This window comes from Tetrao urogallus (assembly GCF_951394365.1).
Source record: "Tetrao urogallus genome assembly, chromosome: 2".
Classification (NCBI taxonomy): domain Eukaryota; kingdom Metazoa; phylum Chordata; class Aves; order Galliformes; family Phasianidae; genus Tetrao; species Tetrao urogallus.
Window position 1 is genome coordinate 77,080,011 of NC_136814.1, and position 26,973 is coordinate 77,106,983.

Consider the following 26,973-nt stretch of genomic DNA (forward strand, 5'->3'; position numbering starts at 1 on the left):
TACATGGACTATTGTACGTATGCTAAGTATAAACAGTATGCATAGTTGCACAGTAATAATTAACCACACTGGGCTTTTTACACTATCCTTAAGTTATGTGCAGCTAATGTTCAGGCCAGCAATTTAAGAATCCACAAACTTAAGTTCAGATGCTGTTATTCAGGTATTGCTCATACATTTAAAGTACACCAGCAGAAACAGGCTATCGCTAATTCACATCAGTTGTAGAATACATAGATTTATCAAAATATTAATTGTACTTAATATTCTTTATTACTTTTGAGGGCGAGTGTATAAAAGCACATTAAAAAAATAGCTGGTATTGAATAAAGCCCATTTAAAGCAATAGAAAATTAGTCCAAACCAACTTGTGCTATTTGCTCTGACAGTGTCTGAAGTTACAAGGAGAGAAAAATGCATTTGAATAATAGTGATGCCCAGAATAGATTACATTTTTTCTGATACCTTGAGGACTGTTTTATATTTATGAGCTCTTACCAAAAGGTGTATACCTATAAGAAAAACCGTACCTTTTGAAAATGAAGGAAATTAGCAGCTAACTCGTAATATTTTAGAGATTCTTGAGAGCTTCCAGTAACAGTGACCACGAGAAAAGCTCCACCACTGTACTGAAATGTACCAACTTACATTACACTTTCACACTCGGTGTACGTTTTTCGTCAAGAACCTATGAATGTATTAGAAAAAGTGCATTAATTATCGGTGGTGTTTGAAAGGTTCTTGTTAACCTTTTGATAAGCCACCAGAATTACTTATTAGATGATGCATTTTTCAAGTTTTTCTTAGCATGCTTCATATATTTACATGACAAAGCATTCCCAAGCAAGTAATAAGCATGAGAAATAATACAATTCTTGAATGTACTTGCTAGAAGTTTAAAGATAAACGTAAGCTCCATCAAGTTACTCAATGTAATCACTAAAGGATTGCATTGAGAGTTTTAAATGAAACAGTAAGCACTTAATTTACCAAGTGCTGCACTGATTTACAAGTCTGAAGCTCACCGACTGAGCTGCATCCAATTTCAATCAGAATCTGCAAGTATGTCTTTTATAAAACAACAATTCCATTCAGGTACAATTTTCTTTAGCTTACCAACTCCACAGTTTAATCTGAATGTTTTTCAATATGGTAGAGAAAACCTAATGCAAATTCAGCTTCTACCTTCCCAGCTAGACAGACCCTCGCATCCGTCCTGACGTTTTGCAGTTGTCTCAAGAGAGCAGATCAGGGCTTTTGTGCCAAGTGGAACCACTCTCGTCGTAATCAGTGTAATTCTTAAAGTGTACATCACAGAACCATTATCAACATTTATATCTCGAAGCTACACACGTATAAGATTTTATTCGGAGTACTGCCGAGGGCTATTACTCCAGAGCCCACAAAGTTATTAACATTCTTAGATGTCCATTCATTTCTCATTAAACAGGAAACTTCCACACAAGTTCTTGCAAGACTGTTTATTGAATTGAACAGTTCAAATGGAGTTTAGATGCAGTTTATGTATAGAAAAAAATCCATTTTCAGGTAAACTGCAATCAAAAATTACAGTACAAAATAGTAAGTGATTCACTGAGACTGTAAGTGTCCTAACACGTTAAACTAAGAAGTATTTGTGCGTGCTCACTGTTTGATTTCCTTCTTTGTAACAGAGGACTTGTTAAAAGGAGTTTTTTTTGTTTTTCTAAATCCAAAGTTAAGTCTATGAAATGGAAACATTATCATCAGGATTCAGATATACAAGATTTAAAACTGGCACAGAGGATTTAACGTTTTTCTCAAAAAAACGTTGAGGCAGGTTTTGTTGAATGATAATTGTGTGTGTGTGTGGGGGGGTGTATGTATCTGTTATAAACTCCGGTGGCTTTGTAGCACAGTATCCTTTTCTCTTTTGAGATCTTGAAAAAATTTCCCACCATGAGAACTGGTAAGGAAGAGGAGAAGTAGCAGCTTGTTTCTTGCGTGCAGTGCAACACCATGCGCAGCTGCCCGGCGTCTCGGAACAAAGGGAGGATGGCAATGAGCAACGCACAGAGGCATATTCCCTTCATGCTGTGAGCATGTCCGAGATTTCTCTGCGGAAAGGGAAGCGAGCACGAGGGCAAAGCATCAGTCTATATGTCATGCATAGCTATGGTGCACGGCCACTGCCGCAGCGCTGTCAGACGTCCGAGTTGGAGCTGAGGTTTGTTAACCTGGGGTCGGCGTTGATCTCATACCTGTAGTGATATCCCTCCATGTGATCCCTGCAGGCATCTCTGATGTTGTGCATCCACTTTTTGATCCCTTTTCGGTTCAAGTACAAAACCAGGAGGAAAATTGCCCCGATGAGAGCCAAGACTATCCCTAAGAAGACGTAGGAAGTCTGTAGCTGAGAGGGCACGTCCACGGGTGTGGAGCAGTTGAGCTCTGACGCGTTGAGCTTCAGCAGGGCTCTGCCCGCCATCTTCTCAGGGAAGGCGCATCTCAGGGCCTCCTTGCCCTCCACCTGGTCGCTCTCCTTCAGCCAGGCCACCATGTCCTCGATGGCACAGTCGCACACCCAGGTGTTGCGGCTGAGGCTGATGCGCCGCAGGGCGGGCAGCCCACGCCACTGGGCCAGGGTGCCATTCCGCAGCACTCCCAGCGAGTTGTCGCTGAGGTTGAGGCTCTGCAGATGAACCAGCCCCTGGAAGGAGACGTTCCGCAGCCCCACCAGCGAGTTGTTGCTGAGGTCTAGGTGCCGCAGAGCAGGCAGTGCGCCCAGCATGCCGGCGGGCAGCAACAGCAGCCCGTTGTCGGCCAGCTCCAGGCGACTGAGGTTGCGGAGGGCCCCAGCCTGCAGCAGGGCAGCCAGGCCAAGGAGAGCGTCCTGCTTCCGCAGGGCCCCGCGCAGGGCCAGCTCCTCCAGCGGGCCGGCCTGCCCGAAGGCCAGAGGGCTGAGCTCCGCCAGCGGGTTGCCGCCGAGGTCCAGCTGCCGCAGGGCGGGCAGGGCGGCCAGGGCGCCGGCCTCCACGGCCCGCAGGTGGTTGCCGCTGAGGTTGAGGCTTCCCAGCTCGGTCAGGCGCGGGGCGGACAGTGCGCCGGCGGGCAGGCGGTCCAGGCGGTTGCCGGTGATGAAGAGGTTGCGCACGTAGGGCGGCAGGTCGGGCGGCACCTCCGTCAGGTTCTTGTTCACGCACTTCACCGTCTTGGCCGCCTCCGAACACTCGCAGGGGGCCGGGCAGGCGGCGGGCGGCTGCGCCGAGCCGCAGCCCAGAAGGGCGTGCAACAGCAGCCCCAGGCACAGCGCGCCGCGCCGCTCGGCCTCGCGCCCCGGCATCGCGCCCGCCCCGCGGGCAGGCGGCGCTTCGGCCCGGGACCAAACTTTCCCCGGCGAGCGCACGCGGCCGCGCTCCGCTTCCCGCAGAGAGAGCCGCGGCACGGGGGCAAAGCGAGAGGGCAGCGCGGCTCCGCGCCTCGCCCCCCGCCCGCCACACGTGGCCCCGAGACTGAGTTCCTCCCCGGTCGCGGCGCGCGGAGCACAAAGAGGAGCGAAAGGCGCGAGCCGCCCGCCGCCGCCTCCCGTCCCGGGCTGCCCGCTCTGCTCCGCGGAGTGCCGCCCGAGGAGCCGTCCCGCGGCCCCGTCCCGCAGCTCCGCCGCTCACCTCCAGCCGCCGCTCCCGCCCCGCGCCCGGAGCCAACTCCGCGCCGCCGCCGCTAACTCCGCGCCCACCTCCCCGCTCCTGGCCCTGCCTCCGCTGCCAGGAGAAACCAACCGCCGCCACGCCCAGGGGGAGCCGAGACCGCCGCCGTCCGCCCCGCCGCCGCCGCCCGCGTCCCGCCCTCTGTGCCCGCGTCCCGGTGCCGCTGCCGTCACGGGACGGCCGTGCCCGGGAGCTCGGCGGGAGGGCTGGTCTCGCCCGGCGCTGCGCGGCCCTGCTCCCCCCGGCTGTGTTGGTGCGGCCGGAGGCTTACCTTGCCGCCGAGCAGGGTTGCTCCATGCGGGGCTGCCTCGCCTCTGTCGTCGACGGGGCGGCTGCGCGCGGCTGGGATCGGCTCCCGTCCGCTCTCCGAGAGGAGATGCGGTGGCGAAGCCCCCCGGCAGAGCCTTTCCCGCCTCGGACGATTATTTTTTTTATTGTCTTCAGTGATTTGCCTTGCTGATGGCACTGCGCACAGCATGGAGTGTTAGAGCAGAGTGGGGAAGGGGAAGCTGGGCGTCTTTCTCAGTCCCATCCCGTCGAGGCAAAACATCCTAGAGGATCTCCTGCACAAAACGAGAATAAGCCTGCCGGGACCTCTAGAGGTCCTAAAACCAGCGAACGGGAGCAGCTCCTTGGCGGCTAAGTTCTGAGGTTTAAACTATGCTACGGTGAGGCAAAAACTTAAATGTCTGCTTTCATAGGGCGCTCCGAAAGTAATGCCTCCTATGTATTTCCATGGAAACTACAACAGATACAAAGAGCATAATAACATTTTTTGATAGAGCAAATTCTCAGCTACAAAACACTGTGTTTCAGTACAGTCACCTTCATGAGCCATGCATTTTCACCAGTGACGAACAAGAGCCTGCGTGCTGCACTCATAAACATCTGCACCGCTGCCCCAGGAGGTGACCCACTGTTTCCTGAAACATGCCACATGCTGCCTCACTGTGCTCACTCCGCTGTTTGGCCTCCAGAAATATTCAGTAAGTGTTGATCTGTGGCACAGCAACAAAATGTAAAGAGATATTGATGGGAACATTCAGCCTCTGCTGCCATACTACCAGCATCTGCCTCTGATGCTGTGGGCCAACTTAGTAAAATAAGAGCATGCTGAGTGATTCAGTCTGTGTAAATGCTGTAGTGTGGGAGAGTGACTTGCTTCGTGCAGGTTTGCCCCCCACCAGATGAGGCTGACTAGGACCCCATCCAACCTAGCCTTGAATGCTTCCAGGGATGGGGCATCCACAGCCTCTCCGGGCAGCCTATACCAGTGCTGCACTACCCTCTGAATAAAGAATTTCTTCCTATCATGTAACCTCAACCTTTTTCTTTAAAACCATCCCCCCTTGTCTTATCACTGTCAAACTGCGTAAAAAGTCCATTTTCCTCCTGCTTGCAAGCTCCCTTCATGTACTGGAAGGCCACAGGTCTCCCTGGAACCTTCTCCAAACTAAGCAAACCAAACTCCCTCAGCCTGTCTGCATAGGAGAGGTGCTTCAGCCCTCTGACCATCTTCATTTCCTCTTCTGGATGCACTCCAAAATCTCCATCTTCTTCCTGTGCTGGGGGCTCCAGGCCTGGACACTCTACTCCATGTAGGGCCTTACAATTCGGATGTACCTTTACAATCAACTATAATCAATAGAATAATCAGCTGCAATACTGTTGTCTGTAGGGTTTCTCTCCCTGCCCAACATGAAGTACGAGCCTAGGGCAACAGACTAGGGTACTTTTTAGGAGGAGATTATAGAGAAAATAAAATTAAAATATGAAATGGCAGAAGTTATAGTAATATAAGTGAGATCTCAGGGCTGTGAGCACTTGCATAGGTTTGGAAAGTTACTGCCTTGATGTAGAATTATGAAAGCAATGGCACTTTGTTGCAGGAGTGTTTGCTTTGTTAAAGAGAATCTGAGTTCCAGATCCAAATGGCTGTTGTAAGATAATGCTTAGAAAAGGATGTAGGTGAAGATAGCTCACATTTTGTAAGTGAAATACATGCTTTCCAAGTTTATTAGAATTCTTCAGAAGTGTTGAAGAAAGAAATAAAGTTGGCCTGTTAGACAACGGTGAAATTCAGTGATCAGTAAGAGGGAGTTTCCAAAAGAAGAGAGGCTTATAAAATAGGTAACTGACAATTCTAACAAAAAATCTGAAATCAAGCCTAGAAAACATACTGAATGTACCCACGTTTGTGTTTTGTTTGTTTATTTGTTTGTTAAAATGTTTAGATAGAATGTCAATTTTAGTAGAATTAAGAACAAAAATACTGATCTTACTATGCTGACCAAAATTGTCCTCTTGGCACTTAGTGACTGTTTATATACATACGCATCTCTTGCCCTGTATGGATGGCTGGCTCCCTGTACAGGGAACTCCTTGTTCCGTATTTGGATGTACTACAGTAGTTCAAATAATAAATGGCAAGTATTTTCCTATTAGCCAGGACTGAATTGCACCAGCTAAGCTTGCAAGAAGAAAAAAACTCATTAATCTGTTGTGTTATCTTCCCATTTAAATAAAACAGCTTTTCTCTGATGTGCACTCCAAAATGGAATCACAGAATCACAGAATTGTAGGGGTTGGAAGGGACCTCCAGAGATCATCGAGTCCAACCCCCCTGCCAAAGCAGGTTCCCTACAGCAGGTCGCACAGGTAGGCATCCAGGCAGGTCTTGAACATCTCCAGAGAAGGAGACTCCACCACCTCCCTGGGCAGCCTGTTCCAGTGCTCCGTCACCTCACTGTAAAGAAGTTCTTGCGCATGTTTGTGCGGAACTTCCTATGCTGCAGTTTCCAGCCGTTTCCCCTTGTCCTGTCTCCACTCACCACTGAAAACAGTCTGGCCTCGCCATTCTGCCCCCCACACCTTAGATATTTATAGACCTGGATCAGGTCCCCTCTCAGTCTTCTCTTCTCAAGGCTGAACAGACCCAGTTCACTCAGCCTTTCCTCATAGGAGAGATGCTCCAGGCCCTTCACCATCTTCGTGGCCCTCCGCTGGACTCTTTCCAAGAGATCCTTGTCTTTTTTGTACTGGGGAGCCCAGAACTGGACGCAGTACTCCAGATGAGGCCTCACCAGGGCAGAGTAGAGGGGGAGGATCACCTCCCTCGACCTGCTGGACACGCTCTTTTTAATGCACCCCAGTAAGCCATTGGCCTTTTTGGCTACAAGGGCACACTGCTGGCTCATGGCCAACCTGTCATCCACCAGGACACCCAGGTCCCTTTCCGCAGAGCTCCCCTCCAGCAGGTCATCCCCCAACCTGTACTGGTGCATTATTGGAATTATGGAATATTTGGAATTATTATTGGTATATTTATATTTATATTATAAATATAAATTATATTATATTTATATATGGAATAATATTGGTATTATTATTGGAATATATGGAATTATTCCTCCCCAGATGCAAGACTCTACACTTGGCTTTTGTTAAACCTCATCCGGTTTTTTTCTGCCCAGCTCTCCAGCCTATCCAGGTCTTGCTGAATGGCAACACAGCCTTCAGGCGTGTCAGCCAATCCTCCCAACTTCGTATCATCAGCAAACTTGCTGAGGGTGGCCATTATCCCCTCATCAAGGTCATTGATGAAGATGTTGAACAAGACCGGACCCAGCACAGACCCCTGAGGAACACCGCTGGTTACAGGCCTCCAACCGGACTCTGCACCACCAACAACGACCCTCTGTGCTCTGCCAGTCAGCCAGCTCTCAACCCACCTCACTGTCCAACTCTACTGTCTGATGAATAAACTGTATTGGATGGTTTTCCTGGACACGTTTGTAATCTGCTAGAAAAGAGAAAAAAAAAAGAAAAAATTATGTATTTTCAGGTCAGTTTGGGTTATTATTATTATTTTTAGGGGATAGGGGAATTTGCATTGGCCAACCCATAGAATGTCACCTCCCAGCTTTTGAATAAAATTTATGCAAAACTTAATTCTGAGTTAAAATACAATATTTAAAAAGAAATGATATTGGCTAGAGAACTCAAAGTAGATGACAATTTACCATTATTGCTGTGTCTGAAAGCATTCTGGGTTGCCTGAGAAGCTTCTGTGAAGGAGGCTTGGGGTTGTCCCCCAGTGGTTCTGGTGCTCCTGGCTATGGCTGGATATTGTGTCAGCCATCAGGAGTTATAAAGGAGACCTCTGACCTTCTTTCTGCAGAAATTTACGGTTTGCTTTGTGTGACACTGATGAGAACTGCTTGCTTTTAAAAGTTACTACTCTCATATTTCATCTCACTCAGTCCAAAAATGCGATTCCTGACTGAAGGAACAGTTGTAGGGAGAACCAGTTATGACTGATGGGGAAATTTATGTTTCCTTTGTGAAATGTTTCTACATTGCCTCAATACTGCATGAAGATACTTAGCACCTCATAGGAAGTGGCCTTGGAGGGGTATTTGTGATGCACTGAAGACTGTACACCAAGTGAGCAATAACACAGGGACCAGAACTCTTCTCTTTTACCAAAAATATCTTCCCACAAAAATGGAAGAACAAGCTGCGACTCCATCTGCTTCCTCACACGGAGTGATCCAGCAGGTCCTCCAAAGGACACCTTCTGTTTCCCGCAGGACTCGGCTACATTTGAAGAAACATCATCAGAAAACTTAGAGTGGTGCCATAAAAATACTTCAGCTACCAACTGCTACACTGAATTCTGGTGTGAATGCTTTATTCAATATTCACATGCTCACACACATAAACATTTATGTTCTGTTTGTCTTCTTTTAGGTACACCTACATTTTTTATGCAAGTTATTGATTTTTATATAAATTGAAACAATACAGAATTCAGTCTTCAAGTACTTTTTTAATTGGCACTTTGATTCCAGACACAAAACCACCTTGCCCTAATGACCCGCTGACCTATTCTGGCTTTTGCTGTCTGTATGAGAAATGCAGGATAAATCTTGTGATTATCTATTCATCCATGTGGAAATCATTCAGCCATTAATTGCTATGTAAGATAAAGCTGTGTTCGTATTTATTACATATTTTTATGCAATACTCCATCTTTAATCCCAGTAGTGGATTACTATTAGAGCCCTTTTCTCAAATGAGAAGGAATCTACGGAGACTTGCTGACAGTGAAGCTGGAGCTGGGGTCAGGCATACTCTAGGAAAAGCCTGGCAGGAGAGCTCACTGAGCTCCAGGTGCTGCTGCTGTGTGTGCATCCCTCTGCCTTTGCTCTGGCTCAGCATGTCTGATGTGAGGGATGTGAGCGGCTGCTTCCAAGTTCATCCAAATACAGCTGAGAATTCAACATGCTGGAACAGGTCAGGGTGAATTTTCAGTCCCGCTTTATTCTTGCTCAGGAATGCATGTCTTTTACTTTCAAGCTTCCTTTGATAGATTTCTATACGTATTTGAAAATGGTAATTTTTTTTTTCACTATGTTCTTTTTTTTCTTTTTTTTTTTTTTTACAATTTAAGGTTTTAGCAATTTAAGGTCTAGGTGACCCAGACTAAGTTCTGTATAAATTCTATGTAGGTCAGACTAAACCATTACAGTTAGAACTCTTCTTTGTGCAAAATAAGCCTTCCTATCTTAGTTCTTTTCGTAAGACTGGAAGGACTGTCTTCTGCTTTCCTCTGGATCTCACTGCAGGACAGCTTATACAGGCAGGCTTCACTGGGAATTTGGTGTATTGGTTATGTCCACTTGGGATGTCCTGTAAAGAGGCAGCAAACAAACTGTCTGGTTGCAGCTCTGGGAAATTGTCAGAGCATGTCAGTCTTAGTATGGCTTGGGTTCTAAGGGGTCTTAAAGATCATCTAGTTCCAGGTATCTGCTGGAACAGCCCCACAGTGACTGCCTTGCTGCACACAATTGCTCCTAACATTCACTAAGATCAAAATCCTATTTCTTGGGCCAATTTGCATTTTTGTTGTAGTCAAAGTGTGTGAGGGAGGCACCTGATTCAAAGTGCTGGAATCCAGCTTTCATCTGCTGTTGATTTCTGGGGACTAGAAGATGGCATACCTTAGTGAATTTGCAATCAGAAATGGGAAAGCAGAACTGAACCACAATCCCTCCTACCTGCAACAAGCAGAGCCCCAGATCTGCTCACAATCTGGGCTGAGGTATTCCTTACACATCAGGACACAGCTAAGCTGGCTATGCAGGCCATGTTTTTGCACAGTTTGCTCTGCTTCCCTGACAGGAACAAAAATGGCATAGGAAAGGTTCAGCAGGTTTGAGAGCAGATGAAGTTTGATGCTCTGCTGTCTTCTATGTTGTATTTCAGTGTTTTTCAGTCAGTATTTGTGAGGATAGCACAGTCAGTCAACAAAGGAGCAAGATGACATTTCTCCTTCACTCTAGCACCAGTAATTCCCCCTGAAATACTGTGTTCCATTCTGGCATCCTCCAAGTAGAAAAATGTTGAGAAAGAATGAAGAAAGAAAAGAAAGAACAGTAAAAGTGATTCAGAGGCTAGATCTGTATTAACTTACGTGGAAAGACAAAATTATCTTTAAAAAGATTTAAAAATCTTGCCCAAACAAAAGGCCAAGGAAGGTGCTGTCTGAAAGCAGACTGTAAACCTGAGTGAAGAAAGGAATTACTTGTAGTAATTCATGCTGGTAGAGACAGTGGGATAAAATTCAGGAAAGAGAACTGCGTGTTTGTTGTAAAATAAGCTTGCCTACACTAAGGAGCTGTGCTATTTTACCTTAACTAATTAAAGAAAGTAATTCAGAATTAGTAATATCATCACTGTTGAATAAGCTGGTGAAGACATGACTCTAGCACATAAGTGTGCTCCTGCTGTTGCTGGAGAAATGTCTCAAAGGGTCTCAAAGACCACACCAGTAGGCAGATGCGTGTCAATCTGGATGTATGAAAGGCAAATTCTGGATTTTTCCTGACCACTTCTTGATCATATCTTTCCCTTAGTTCATGGTTGTCAGCACAAGATTCTGTGCATTTTTTTTTCCACTATTTCTTTAAGCCAAGAACCTTTTACTTAGGTCCAATCTTTTCATCCCTTGGAAGTTGACCAACCATCTTTAAGTCCAGTATGGTGAGAGATGGAAAGGCGAAGGCAGGGGGAGTTAATGCAAGAATTGAGTGTTTTGAGAGGAATGAATATCTTTGACTTTCCCTTTGCTTCTGTGACACTGTACTCAAAAATCAGAATATCTCTGCAATCACACAGATGATAAAGAGTTTGCTTGGGCATTCTCTGTCTAATAAAATGATTGTCAGGGTCAAAAAAGCTTTCTCTGTCCAAATTTGCATGCTTAAAAATACACTATCAGTATTTAATGTTATAATGAAGCATTATGTGTGTCATCACTATTTAGACTGTGAAAATCAATTTTACTGTGCTTACTGAACAATTTTAATATCTTTTATGGGTTATCATGTGCATTTTACATTTGAAATTCAGGTATAATTATGAGCCTGCTGTCAAATGGTTTGAAGTCTGCTCCTTTAAGTTTGTTGCTCTTGAATATAGAATGCAAAAAAACCAACCAATCAAACAAAAATCAGTCCTGAATAAAGAGCCAACATCTTACAAGAATCCACCTTGTCTAGCATTTTGCCTCTTATGGTAGCCAGCACATATTGCTGAAGAAAGACTATAAATTGTTTGCAAACATGAACTCTTCTCTGGGTGCAGATTACCTCCATAGAAACACAGTATAGACATGGAATACACTGAAGGGTTGTACTAGCATTAGGGTGAGCCATGTATATGTGCAATTCATTCTGTGGGGACTGAGGAGAGAGGAAATAACTGTGATTACTTTGACCCACATTTGGGGTAGAACAGTCACGGCCTACAGCACAGACTAAACATCATTCTCCATGTTGTTTCTCCTACTATTCATACCGCAGAGGGGTAAAAGAGCTGAGAAAACAGCTTCCATCTGCAGCTAATCTCAAGGCAACATTATCATACAAGGAGTTCCCATAAGTGGGAGAAATGTGCTTCTACAAGTCACACCCTTCTCTGAAGTACTGATTTAAAAATATTTTTGTTTTGTGATGTTGGAAAGGAAAAAAAGGGTGCATCACTTAAAAGCCAGCAGAGTTGGCATTAAAACAATGTTGGCTGGGTGAGCCTCCTAACGTGGTGGTGCAGGCAATGTAACAAAATAATTCCTGCTTCAGCTTTCCTGACTGGGGAGAATTAATGGCACACAATTAGATCCAGACTGGCAAAAGTTGTTTCTTTTACAACTAGTAAAATATTCTGAAGTTCAGAGTGTAAATAAATACCAAGTAAATAAAAGGGCCATTTTAAAATTAATGTGGTACAAGGGAAAATGGCCAGAAAGCAGTTGTTAACATGGTTAAATCCTCTTTAGATCATACTGAGAAGAAAAGATCACATTGGAGCTTTCAGTGCTGGAAATATTTTATTGCTTTTAATATAAATAGGCAGATTATAGTTATTACCAGAACTGGGAACTGATCACACTGGGTGCGGAGTTCTTGGGTTTGTTTAAACTGGGGTTGGATACTAGGCTGCCAGTGTTGTCCTGAATGGCAGTTTCAGTATCTGATATTAGCTTTACTGTGAAAAAGCCAATTCTTAGCAAAAATACATGGAGGTAGCTTGTTACATTTATCATAGAAGAGCAGTCTGCTCACTTTTTCACGCTTTCAGTATTTCTGCAAGCAACTGCTACAAGCAAGGAAACAGAACCAGATGAGGCAGGAAAAAAGGACCAAGATTTGTTCTTCACTGTGTTTCCAACTGAAACAACAACAACAAAAAAAATTTAAAAAATATTGGCATCTATTGCTTCTACATAAAATAAAGGTAGCTTTTATATATTCTATGACAGCTGAATCTCCAGTAAGTTGGCATTTTCTCCAGCATCCAATATCAGTGTGGATATTGCCTTTGCTTTGCTAATCTCAAATTGCCAGGTCAAAATTCAGAGTTGCAGGAGAACGAAGGTAAATTAAATAGCTGGAAAAAATCAGGGGAAAAAAGACTAGCCTCGGACAAGATTTCATTTAACGTTGCTAGGAGCTCTGGTGTTGTCTAGACCTGTTTCAAAAACCTGTATTCTTTTGCTTTTCCTTCAGGAAATAATACCTTTACCCACCTTCAACTGAGTGGAGCCACCCAATGGAAAACTATATAATGCACATACTGCCAGTTGCTGTTAAGTTTGAGGCTGTGGCTAGAGCTACAGTTATGTCAGTTGACCTATTTTGAACTGGTTCACGTCTCTCTAGCCTTACCCTGAATTCTGCAGTAAAGATACAGGCTGCTTCATTTTTGCTTCCAACTTTTGTTTTCGTAAGTGACTGACACTGAGAGACTGACGCTAAGATTGTTTTCCACTTTCCAAGTAACAGAATCACAAAACATTCTGAGCTGGAAGGGACCTACAAGAGTCATCAAGTCCATCAAGTCCAACTCCTGTCTCCACACAGCAGCACCCAAAATTCAAACCAATTGTACCTATATTTTAGCAAAACTACCAAAACCATGCCTTTTAATTGATTTGCCATCTATACAGAGGGTATTTTGGCATGTTGAAGAGTAATGCACATTGGTGAACATCCTCAGATGCTCTCTTTACATTTTGAGAGCAGTATGATTGAATGTTAATGGAGAAAATGGTTTTGGAAAATAAACAAGAAAGTGCTTTTAAACTGATCTTTAAGAATACACACAATATGTATGCTTTGGAAAATATTTAAGATACAATCGCATGCTGCATTTCCTAAGCAAATCTATCATTATCATGAGACTCACCTTTTCAAAACTGTCCATACAAACATCTGTATGATTTTGCAGATACTTGCCATCGTTCTGAAATTCCTTTCTCCTAACAAAAGTTAATAAAAGCATCAGAAATAGACAGAGAGTCCAACTTGGGTCTTCTGGAATCAATAAAAATCTTTAACCTTTGTAACGTCATTCACAATCAGCTGAGCCAAAAATCTGCCTTTGTTACAGCAAAGGGAAAAAATGTTGATGATATCATCCTCAGCCTTTTAGGACAAGTCTCATCTATTTTAGTGCATTTGTGATAGTGAATAAATCCAACCTGCAATCTTTTGTCAGCTTCATTGATCAACACTGAGGTTTCACAGGCAGCCTGAGAAGCATGCAGCTCCTTAAGCAATTTGACAGCTATAAGGTGGCATCTATCGCTCACGTCCCCAGTACTGCTTGGCTTTGGATGGTGTAAGCAGTAGCTGCAAGAACCCACTCCAGGAAGGTAACTGTGACTCTTCCATCCACAGTCTGATAAGGGTGGTTTCACAGAGGCCATAGTGCAGGCTTTCTACTATATGGCTACATGAGAAGCAGCACATCAGGATTGCTCTGTTAGTACTGCTACTGCTTGAGTTCAAGGCCTTTAGGGCCTGGAAGAAGGAGTTACTGGCCATCAGAGCTTAGTATGTCTTAAGTGCAATATCTTACTTCCTTCAGGCTCTGGAAGTTCCCTTTGAAATTAAAGACTGTGAATGAGTCCAGCTGTTGGGTTGAATGGGAGCCTCAAGTGCATGTCAGCTTCCTATTAGGATGTTCAATTGTACATTTAGCTCCTTCATGTACAGGCATGTGCATGGCTGACTGCTTAGCTTGTATATTTTCAGGCTGTCCCAGGAGAATATTTCAGATCACAGCTCGACAGTTCTACCTTTTACCCACACATAGAGGTGTCTTAATTACTTTTATCTTATATCTTTTATCTATATGGTCTGGCATTCTCAGGGATGCTCTGAAAATCCTACTCCCTTAGAGAGACAGCATGTTGCCACCTTTCAGGAGCACAGTGGGACTGCCAAAATTGTTGGCCACAGTTTCAAGAGCTAAAGACTTTGGTGCATTGGTAAGCAGTAACAGTTCCCAAAAACTGAGTGAGTTACTGAAGTTTTTGTGCTTTGCCTTAACTCTAAGCATTTCATTTGGGGTCTCTTAAATCTCTCTGAAAGACAAATAACCCTGGGTTTGTGAAGCTGAGCAATGAGACATTACTGAGTTACGTATTTGTCTAGGATAGAGAGTGATTATTTTTAAAAAGATGTTGAGCAATGTAGAAAATGAGTCTATGTAAGCAGAGAAGGAAGGCATATGTTGATCTTTCAAGAAAGACTTTAACTGGCATCTTAACAGTGAGATAGACAACACAGAAGTCATGAATGCCACAAGTAATGTAACACTGCAGATGTTTTAAACAGGAGCAGAAGCTCCGTGTAGATGTTTTCATCTGATTACACAATTACTTTTCACGCTTGGAATTCAATAGTTTTTCAATTCAGACAAGAAAAAGTAATTCCCATCTTTTATAGTTGCCATTTACACGGTGAAGATATGGAACGTGAAATCTAGGACAATCACGATGTTATTTCCCATTTTTCTGCTTTCTGAAGAAAAGATTAACTCTTCTCACATTGTATGGCAACTGTTGAGTCATGTCCTGAACAACTGATTGAGCACCTGGGGAAAGGACCTGGTCAGCCCTGGGAGCACAGGTGAAAGCAATTCAGCTGTGACCAGAAGGGGCGAAGCCTGGCTGCACCTCTCTTAGGCCTCATTTAAGGGCTGACTGTCACTCACTGGGGAAGGATTTCTGGTTAGAGATCTCTCCTTTGTGGTGTTTTCCCTGTGATTCTAGATCTTTGGAGGCAGGTGAGGTTGTTTTTTTTTTTTTTTTTTTTTTTTTTTTTTTTTTTTTTTGTAGCACCTTTCCATCATGCTAGTCCCTTTCTCATTATGCCTCCTGTATAACCGTTCTACTGTTTTGCTCTTTCTGATTGTTACACCTACTTTCTTCTTTGGTTAAGGCCCCTTGTTTGCTTCCCTCAGGGCAACTGATAATATGCTAATAATTAAATCCTCATAACACGAGTTCAGATAGCTTTGTGTGAGTATGAATTCTCATAGAAAACGGTGGGAAAAAACCCACCACATCAGTAAATGTTAGCTTTGTGATTCCGGAAGTTTGATTTAACTTCCAAACAAGCATCTAAATTTTTGAATCAGGATGCTTTTCAGTACTTCTAACTATTTATTAGTTACAGAGGTGCTTTCATCCCCAATAGTCAGTCAGTGCCTCTACAAGTCAGATAATACTGGCTGCAGATTCCCAATGAGTAGAATAGCACTACTTAAGAATTGAATGTGCTACCTTTAATATCAAAATATCTCTCTCAGGAATAGGAAAAAAATGGAATTAGCATTTCTTGTTACTGCCGAAATTTTACTATTCAGCCTATAATGAAGAAAGAAATAGTTATAATTTGGGCAACACTTAATAAATCTTGTGTGTTACCTTGTGGATGTAGTCTTTAAGAGGGTTTATTTGTTATTCAGGCAATGCTTTTCTTAATGAATGGGGAGAATGCATCTTAGAATTACTTTTTAATAGCAGCTTCATTTTTGGGAGGGGAAAAAAGTGCTTGAATTATTTAATCTGAAAATAAAATAATCTGTAGGAAGTAATACTGTGTGCTAAAAGATCAAATGTTGTGCTTCAGAATGAAATGGAGCTACTTATGTCTAGGTAAATCTTCATAATGTATGGTATAGGTCTTCAGGTGGGTGAAGAAGACACTTTTCATCCAACTAATTGAAAAATATAACATTATCTCACAGTTGTAGATTTGAACAAGCCTTTTTTGTGTGTTTGCATTATGTTTGCTGAAGCAGGAACTCTTTAAGCAAAGATGTCCAGTGGATTTTGACAGGAGTAGTTTTAGTTTGTTGAACCTCCAATTGACTTTTTGTATCTGTTTTAGTTTCAGCTGGGATGAAATAGTTTTCTTCAGGATATCTATGATGCTATGATTTTATTTCCTAGGAGAAAAACAATGTTGATAGCACAACCACGTTTACATGTTGCTGCTAAGGAGTGTTGTACAGAGCCAAGGCCATTTGTAGTGAAGGGCCCAAGGAGCTGGGAGGAAACAGAATTAGTATGGTGACTTAAATTGGCCAAAGGGATATTTCATACTATGTGACATCATGCAGATGGAGTTTTGAAGGGGGTGGGAGTTTATCTGGCTCTCTGCTGCTGCACAGAGGCTAGCTGGGTATTGGTCGGGGTGGTGCACAAATTACTTGTGTGTCACTTCTTTTGTACACTCATATATGGATATGTATAGTACTAAACATCTTTACCTTTTCTCTATCTTAATAAATCATTTTATCTCAGCCCATGAGTTCTGAGTGACCGTGGTGCTCAGACACCTGCTGGGTAAAACCACAACAGTATCTGAGTGGTTGGCTTTCTTTAACTGCAGTAATAAAACACTTCAGGTTTAGGGAAACTAACCTGTCTTATACTTACATAGGCTCATTTATATTTTTCAATTGCAACAAAGCTTCTCATGTAAAGGAGAATGGAATCCATAGGTACATACATCCTGCGTAGGGGAAAAAAAACGAGATCTGTAACAACAAGCTTTTGCTTGTGGGTATCTTAACCCATAGTCTCAGCCACTACATAGTTGCCTCTCTGCAGTAAATATTTCTTCACTAACATTCCAGAGGTGTATTATGTGCAGCAAAATGGGGGGGAAAAAGTTTTTTGTTGTAATGGGAGGAAATTTCTTCAGGTACAATGTTAAATGCAAATAATAGAGTATATATTTTGCTTACAAGATGTTCTTTGTATAAGCACAATATTTTGAAAATAAGGAACAGATTTATTTTGAGAGCTTGATGTCTTATTCACCTGCTTCTTATTGAAAAGTTGATACCTTTTGAATACTTTTCACTTTTAATGAGGCAATTATGTTCTTTTTAGCTACAGTATCTTTCCAGTATCAGACTTAGCCCTTATTACAGTTATGATAGACTTAATTACAGAAATGGAAAGACTCTACTAGGTCAAATTGAATTTAAAGTTACAAAAGTTGCTTGATTTAGATTTCAAGTATCTCCACATGTTTCAGTTTCTAGCTATATTCCATGAATGGAAGTGCATGCCATACTGGACACCATCTATACAGAGACAGAAAGTTCAGGCCGTTATCTCAATGAAATGTCTAACTTGTCTGTTACTCAGTGTAAGAGAAACAGATGTCCAAGTCCTTAGGGGAAAACAGTGCTTACTTCTCACCTACCAACACAGCCTTACTTTAGGAGAAGGGGCAACGAGTAAGAAAGGACTACAGGTGCTGCTTCCAAACTCTATGCCCTGCTATGTTCCTCTGGGAGGAGGGATGCTGATTTCCACACAGGTGGAGCCAGGCTGATGCTGAGCTCATTTAACCGTCTTTGTTTGTTACAAATTTCTGCCTTCCACTTGGGAGCCTGATTAAAGCTGTTCACTAGATAGCACTACTTAGTTCTGAATGTGTCTACAACTTCCATGCCTCTCTGATACGCCACACATTTATGAAGAAGCTCTTCAGCTGTTAAAAAGCTCTCATGGCAATGCAGAGAGCATCCTGGGGATGTCCAGTGTTTTCTTTCCCTTACCATAAAGAGCAGCCCCTAGATAATATAACATGTGCATGAAGTATTAATGTTTCACAGCAATCAATGTATTTGTAAATGCAGTTGATCTTACATTTTGATGTAAGATGAGAGTTACAAGCTTGTGCGAAAGACCAATTAGGCTTGTGACAGTCTCAGACCAGAGCTTTTCTCAGCAGCAGCTCCTTTTCCTCTCCTTCTGTGCAAGCCTTGTGGGCAGCTGCCAGCAATCCAGCTCCTTGCCCAGAAGCACAAACCTTTTTGGCATTCATCTTGCAGTTCTTTCTTGTGCTTTGAGAGAAGTATTTAGCTCTTTAGCAGTTTTTCAGGTGTATTAGGTGGATGCCTAATGTTTCAGCTGTATTACAATAGGCATTGCTGTGCCTGCTGGCCATATATAGAGATTTATTAATACCATATGAGCTTGTGGTGGGATGAATCAGTGCTGTGACCTAGCGCTCTGAAGGTAGCGGGATCACATTGGTTTGTAAGCTTTCAGGAAGAAAACTCCTCAAAGGGGTTGCATGGATTTTCCTTGTGAAGTACATGTGTTTGGGGGTCTCTGAGAAGCAGTCATAATAGAAGTGCCTGGGTGCACTACAAGTTGCTTTTTTTTCCTGCTTCCTTGACTGATGAAAGAATAATAGTTTTGTTTATCTGCCACACTGTCTTAGTTGGCTGGCAATTCCTATTCTCCTTTTCTCTAGATTGTTTTCCTCTTTTTCTCCTGCAGGACAGATTGGAATGAAAGATCTAATTTTCTCCTACTTTGTTTCCCATGCAGTCACTTATGGGTATGTGTACAGTGTCACCTTACCCAAATGGCAATGTTTTACAGAGGTATAAATTAGTAGGTACAAGCAGTACGAGCAATATAAAGAGCAAGACGGGACATAATCAAATCCCTGAGTGAGAGAGAAACTAAGTCTTATACCATCTGGACATGACTTTTTGTGAATTTAAAATATTAGTAGGTGCTGAGGCATCTGAAGGCTCAGCAGCATATGCCATTTTTATGCGAGGAGCAGCTGAGTCCCAGATCTGAGATTTACTAGCCACTAAGGGGAGAACTCTGTAAGAGAGTGGAGAGTTTGCTTCCTACTCTTCAGAAGAAGCAACCTTTATAATTCCTGTTATTTTCCTCTCCTTCAGGCTGTCCTTGTATAAAGTCATGCCTGCTTTGGTATTGGGCTATGTGTGATGTCAAAGCAGAATGCAGTTGTGCGAGGATATTGCCTGCACTGGCAATGCAGGGCCCTTTGTTGGGAGGAGCTGCAAAAAAAGCTGTCAGTAATCCTCCCAGGCTGGAAAAGTCTAAGCATAAAGCTTAAAGTCATAGAAAAGCAGGATGCAGAAAGAAGAGGACCCTGAGGAGAGCTTGTAACAGCAGTATCCTATAAAGTAGCCAGTGAATCACCACGCACTATCTTATCATGAAGCTCCATTTATTTGAGCCTATTTATTACAAAAATCTCATAGTGTCTCATCCATTTCACAGCTCTGCAACATGAATTACTTGAAAATTTGTTAGTGCAACTCTGAGCTCCAAATACATTGTTTGGGTATCTTTTGCCCCAGTCTTATTTCTATGTGCTTTGGTGGAAGGGTAACATAATGCCACTTAGTATAAAATGTGCATGCACTGGTAAGAGCATAATAAAGGTTTTGTTGTGCTGCTATGTAGCTGAGCCAAGACATAAGACAATGCTGAGATGAGACATTGCTGAGAACACTTCACTAAGGTAGACAAAAATAATTTCTCACAGGTCAGCTCATTATGGTGCTACTGAAGTGTGGGGAAAAACTGACTCTCGAGTTATACTTTTCCTTTTCTTTTCTACTTTTTTTTCTTTCCTGTGGAGGGAGATGAAATGAACCAAATTTACTTAATGAGGTTTGGCATGAAAAATGATACTTATTTCTTCCTTCATATTATTCTCTACAAAAATAGAGCTGAGAGAGCAAGGAAGACTGCCTGGCAAACAAATGAGAATGCTCAGAGAATTGAAAATTAGGAGAGAAAAGAAGGGGCTAAAATAATGCTTTCCACTGTCCCCAGCCCCCTCCTTGAGATAAAGCAATCATTAGGACACAGTGGGGCCATGGAGCAGGAGCAGCAGGAGCTCCCTGAGGTTTTCTTAAAGCCATGTGGGTGAGTGAACTGATACCCAGCAGTTACAGCTGGGAGTTGCATCTGGTCTTTTGTTTTAAAAACAAACTCTTTCACCTGGGAACCTTTCTTTACTAATCATTTCCTATGCTCTTTTGCAGGCTCTTTTGCCTGTATTCTTAGTGGCTTCTATCCCATTGGCACTGTCACTATGCAGAGAGGCCAAAATGGGGATTTGACTTGGAGCTCCCTGGCCACCATGGTGACTTTGAAGTATTTTCTCCTGAGGTTACGTGCCTCTGCTGAAACATCCACTTGTGGTCTGGCTGGCATTATGTTAGTATTCCAGTGTCACTGGTGATAGGAAGAGTGCCAAAAGGTGCTGTGAGCTGTGTGGTGCTTTAGCTTACCTTTTCTTTGTTTCGGAGCTGTCCTACAAAATCCCTGCCTCTCCATCTTATTCTCTGCCCCAGGTTGTTATTTCCACGGCTGTGCTGTAGTTTGCGCTGTTGTGCTAATTAAGTTTGAGAGATTTGGTCTGATTGAGGACAAAATAGGAGAGTTTTCCTGAAATTCACATTTACTTTGGGATGTAGTTACACTACACTCTAGTGAGCAAGTACTTGTTTGTAAAAATCTGAATTTGATCCTGTATGTAATCCCATTCTTAAGGTTTTTAAAAAGCAGCAAGCTGGCTAAACTGTTCTTCAAGATGTAACAGTCACTTGTTCTGGAAGCAATGTACTGCTGGCTACAGACTTAAGCAGCAACAGTTGGGGAAGGATACAGGTAGGGAATACACAGATGTATTTGAAAGTCTTCTGAAAAAGCAGGCTTTTAAAAATGAAGAACAAATCAATGTCTGCATTTCTAGCATCTTTTTTGAAATAACTCTCTTTCTATTTCAGTTTTTGAAGTACCGAACATTCACTAAATTGCCACTGTGAGATTTGGAGCACAAGTCCTTTAACTTCTATTCCAAGTGATGCCAAAGGAAAACAGAACTATGTTTGCATAGAGTGGCATCAGAATTGCAGCACACTGTCCCTGTTTTTTCAACCTGCACTTCAGGTCAGCCTCCCTGCTCTGCCAGACATTCCAAGGCAGGAAATGGTCCCGCTGTCTGCAGTGTAGCTTGTCAAGAGCTGAGTAATACTTAGCACAAGGATAGCTTTTGAGATAACCACTAGACCAAATGAAAGTGGGACTGTGTTGACACATTCTGATTCAGAAGGAGATCTCTACATGACTAAGGGACGTTTTCAATTTCTAGGATCTAGAAATAGAATTGCAAATTTGCTCTAGTCTCCATGAAGTATCTGGATGGGGTGGATCCTCCTACTCTGCATGATACCAGCAGGGTAATGAGAGAATTGTATTTTCTTCTGTGTTAGGAAAAGAAGGGGGAAGAACTGTCCATCTGCTGGGCTCCTTTCTTTTTGCCCTGGCTGTTGGGTATCAGGTTTCCATCATCTGAGAAGGAATGGGAGTTTCTCACAAGTGAAAAAAGCATACCTTCCCCAGCAAGTGGACTTTCCAAAAACTGGGGAAGAACTAATATGACAAACGTTTTCCTGACCAATTAAATAGAAATTGGATGTTACTTTCTCTCCCTATCTTTGAATCTGTAATGTTTGAATTGGTTGAAACAAATATGAATAGATGAAACGTACTCACTTTGGCTCTAGTTACCACAACTATTTAAAACAGCTAAATAGAAGTTAGTCAGAAGATAATTTTCCCTGACTGTACTTTATGAAACTATACACATTCACCAGAAAATTTAGTATACATGATTACATTTTGAATTATGCCTTATTCTTAAGGCTTTTCAAACAGCTACTAATAAAAATATCTTTTTTCTTTTAAATTTGGTTTTCCTGAGTAACCAGAGGATGAGAGGAAAGCAAACATGTTTCGGCAGTGGCATCTAGTGGTCAAACTTCTGTGTAATGAAACTATGAAGGGAGACTGCCGTTTTTTCAAGAAAGAAATTTTCTTTAAGATAGTCTGCTGTAGGAAGTGTAAAATAAAAAAAAAAAAAAAAAAAAAGCATTTGTTTTTTGTTGGAAACTGGAATTTTGCTGGAGGATGTTGTCTGTGTTACTGTAGCTGGTAGCAGGGTATTTCAAAAACTGTAAGAAAAAACATTACAAAAGTGGCATTTTTTTTCTGGTTTCTGTGTAGCCTCATTTTGCTTATGTTTATGCTACCATGCTCTAGTGCATCCACCAGACTGCAAAAATCCATCCTACCAATCACGAATGTATTTGTCAACAATGTTTATTCGTCATCACAGAATAACTGCCTCTTGGTCAGAAGAAAAGTGTTCCTGTAGGCAGCACACATGGCTGCCCAGCAGCACTGCACACTTCAGAGTGAATGTGACTATAGGAACTGGCTTGATTCTCAAGGGGAATATATTTATGAAAATGTGATACAACTAGAGCATGGTGAGATATGCAGCAATTGTACTTTTTGGGCTCCCTTTTTTTGTAGGTATTAATCTGAGGCTCAAGAACAGTGTTGCTATATTCATGGAATCATAGAAGGGCTTGGGTTGGAAAGGGCCTTTATGATCGTCTAGTTCCAAGCCCTTGCTTGGATAGGCAGGGACACCTCCCTCTAGACCAGGTTGCTCAAAGCCACATCCAGCCTGGCCTTGAATGCCTCCATGGAGGAACCATCTACAACCTCACAAGGAAATCTGTTCCAGTGCCTCAGCTCCTTCACAGTAAAGAATTTCTTCCTAACATCTAGTTTGTCTACCCTCTTCCGGTTTAAAGCCATTAGGGTTATTCAATCCACAGTGTTTCACAAACATTTACAGTCTTAAGGCTTATAGTTCTACTAAAACACCCTTCCACTGATAGTATGGTAACTAGGCATTCGCACTGCACCAACCAATGCTAGCAGAGGAGGCAGAAATACAGTCTTTGTACTTGGAAGCAAAAAATTAAATGAGCAGAAACAAGTTTATTGACTTGGAGTAACTTTATCAAAGCTTACAAATCAGCATAGTGTATGAAGTTGATCAAAAATTATGCATCAAATTTGTAAACCCAGAATAAATTAAGCAAATGATCGTTTCCACAATGACTACTAATCAATTGCTTCACCTGATTTTATTTCCAATGGACTCTAAGTGGTATATGAAACAATGTACATTTTTTTAATGGAAAAATACCCGTAACCTGTCAGTAATCGTGGCTGTGATTCTGTGATCATGCACTGCAAAATGGCAGTTCAAAGATAGGCTGCTGCTTGAGTTTTGCAGCTGGAATCCTCAGCAGAAAGTCAGACAGATGATTCAAAACTGCTAGAATCAAAGTTAAAGTCCTTAATCAAAACTGCAAACAGTTTTTTAAACATTTTATGTATTTCCTGATTATTGTCAAGAATGTAATTTAAATCTGTGCAATCTTTTTGAAGTGGGTTTAGATGATAGCAGTGTATGCTGGAATTACTTGAGAGGAAAACCAAACCTTTAAATTTTTATGGTCCCCCTTCTGGTTTGGCATAGTTTTGTTTTAAAATTTCTAGAAACAGAAATTCCACATGTGCCTTTTGTAGTTTCACTTGCATCTTCATTTGTAATTTTATTGTTTTTATTTAGGTTTCAACACAATTTAGACAACCAAAATCATAATCCACCCTATTCTGCAGTGGTGACAGACACAGGCTCATACAAGGGACAATTTAAAGCAGGTAACAAATTCCTGTTTTGAAGAGTCCTATCTGAGGAGGCTATTATCTCTGATTCTGCATGAAGACGGACCGTGCTGGGAGTGAATCACAACACTCAGTGAGTCACTGGCATGGCTGAAATTAGCTCAAGAAAACTGTCTGAAATCTTTAGACACTCAACAAGCTCTTCAGTTTTTACTGCAAAATTACTCTGCTAATGCTTTGAGCTACTAAGCAAACAGTACCTGTGATGTCATCTGAGTGCCAGAAGAGTTTTCAGACTGTAGATGGCACTGCAAGGTAAGTACAAAGGTGCATGTTTATTGTCTGTACAGTCACTGCAATTCCATACAAAGCTATGGGCAGTGGTTTGTTGTTGCATACAGCTTGTATGGCTTGTAACTAACTCTTATTTCTGGGTCTGTGGATTAGCATAGTAAGAGAAAATAGACTTTGAATATCAGGAGTGCTCTCCCAGTTTAATTAGACAAACTGGAGATCTTAACGATGTCAGAGTATCTGATGTGCGATGGCTACATAGAAGTTCCCAGCCTTGCCAGATGAAGAATCTGCTTTGCTTAAACTTGTTGAATGAAAGCTCTTGTGTGCTCAGGTGTATCTTCATTTTTCTGCTTTATTTTCATGGGAACTTTGAAGTAGCCAGACGAGACCTCAGGAAGTGGTCCATATGTTTCCATCCTCCTTTCAATTCTATTTTATCCTCAGACTTCTCCATACTTTTCTCAGGTGGAATTATGGAATTTAGTATACCTGTCTCTCTGAGTTTCTTGATAGGGTTTCTTATTGCAAGATACATGTATATATACTTTATAAATGTAGAGATACATTAGTGGTATATAAAAAAAACAAAAAACAAAAAACAAAAAACAAAACTTAAGTGTGTGGCTGTCTGATAAATAAGTAGTTTGTTTTCTCGCTTGGCAAAGCAAAAATCTTCCCTGCTAAGAGGTCTTGTCTTCTACTGTTACCTCTCTAATATGAATTCTCAAATATTTCATACTCTTCTGCTCTTTTTAAGTTCATAAAATGGAAAGATCATGAGGAATTTATTTAGTATAAGAAGAAGATAAGCCTGGAGTTGATTAATTTTTTTCTTCAGCGGAGAGTATTACTGCTGCCAGTAAGAATTGTTGCTAAAGACTCCAGAGGACACTGGTAATAATTAGGCTAGCTGAGGCATAAAAATAGAAATGTGAATGCAGAAATCCATCACTAGACACTTAACTGTAGCTCAAAAGGAAAAAGAGAAATTATTTCCTTTTTTATATAGACTCAACTTCTAGATTGTTGGCTGATAAAAGTAATCGTCATCTTTTTTCAACATTCAGAATCTGTTATGACATTGTTACAATGATAGCCCAAAGTACAGAACACATTTTTTCCTTACTGTGACTTAATACCTTCTCTCCTAACTATTCCATCAGCCTTAGGCTTGGGGCAGTAGACAAACAACATAACTTTGTCAGTATTTCTGACTTCTCTGGAAGAGTGGAAAGGATTTGTAGCTTGCTAGAGTTATGCTTAATGGGGTAATGTCCACCTTGCAGTTCCTTACTAGGAACTTCCCTAGCCTTAAGCAAACATACACATTTGGAGTACAGTCAACCTATAACTCCCTCAACTGTCAGTGAACTGAGATGCATACTAACACACACACAAAAAACCCTCTACAAGTTAATTGACCATCTCAAAATTGACATTCCTCCTCAAATTCTTGAAGAACCTTTTTAAGTGTTGCTTATTTATTTATTTATTTATTTGAGGGATTTTTGACTGCAAGTCTAAAACTGCTATGAAAGATCACAGTGGTCAGAGACACATTTTTTTCCTATGACAATTACATGTTGATTTGTGGTTATTCAGACCTTTCTTCCACAGACTGGAGGAAAAAAAAAAATAGTTTTGAACAGTCAGGCACGTACTACATGCTTCAAGTATTCACAAATCTGGCTGTTGCACCATCCATTTAGAAAAGACACTTTAGTGTCTTGATAAACAAGAAAACCATTAAACAGGTTCTATTTAATCTGTTTTATAACTAGTTACCTTATCACCTCAGTATCTCTCTGCAAATCAAACTATATCATCCTCAGTCTGTGAACAGCATTCACTAGTTGGCTGCTTTTGAAGAACTGACACAAAATAGCAGGAATTTCCATTACTGGCCTATGTGCTGGGAGCAATTAGAAAAACCTCAACAATAAACAATGAATAAAGTAGTTAATATCCTGTTTTTCTTAAAATGAACGAACTTGCTAAAAGACTGTTGTTTATTGTCAATGTTTCATCTGATCCAGCAGACTGTTTCAGGTCCTATTTTTGTATTCTTCACAGTTGTACTCTGAGCAGTATGAAAGAGAAAGTACCCAAAGGGCACTCCAGCGTATTAAAAATTATTTTTCTCATATAGAATCCATTATTGTTGTCTTGGACCTTCTTCTCCTTTAAGGCTCTTGATCTCTCCACTGTGCTGTTTACCTCTCCAAAGGATGCCTGCCTCAGCTATTAGCTTGAATTCATTATTGTACAACAAAGCACTGTTTATGGCTGAATTCAGCTGTATTTGGACCTCCTTATCTCCCCAGATAGTCATTACTGTTCACAGGCCAGCTGGCAGCATACTTGTAGCAAGGCCACCTCTGAAACATGCTCGTGATTGAAGCACAAAAAAGCTACCAGTAGGAAAATAACACATCAATAAATTTCACACAGCATGCAAGGTTAGTTACCAAGGGGACTGACTGCTGGAAAAGCCAAACCTTTGGTACAGTGAAATACAGAAAGCAGACTGTAGAGTTCACATTAACTTGATTAGATGACATGGATAAAAATGCCTGTGATTCACCAACATAGAACTTCTGCTCTTTTTATTTTCCCCAAATTAAACTGCTGCTGCTAATTACACACATATCTTTTTCAACATCAAAATTTTTGAGTTTAAAAAATAGCTAGGTTGTTTTAAACTCCTTAATGCTTGCACCACTTCTGGGATAAAATTGTGGCTTTGAATAAATATACAGGCTGTTAATTAAAGCCTGT

The 26,973-nt window shown here is 41.9% G+C and overlaps 1 protein-coding gene across 1 annotated transcript; it reads right to left on the reverse strand.

Annotated features, from left to right (window-relative positions):
- Window positions 1–2,182: 2,182 nt before the first annotated feature.
- On the reverse strand, window positions 2,183–3,322 carry TPBG (trophoblast glycoprotein; the record flags this gene model as incomplete). The annotated part of the gene is made up of 1 exon (XM_079550364.1): window positions 2,183–3,322. One exon carries the CDS (start codon window positions 3,320–3,322, stop codon window positions 2,183–2,185), a length of 1,140 nt encoding a protein of 379 aa, XP_079406490.1.
- Window positions 3,323–26,973: the final 23,651 nt, after the last annotated feature.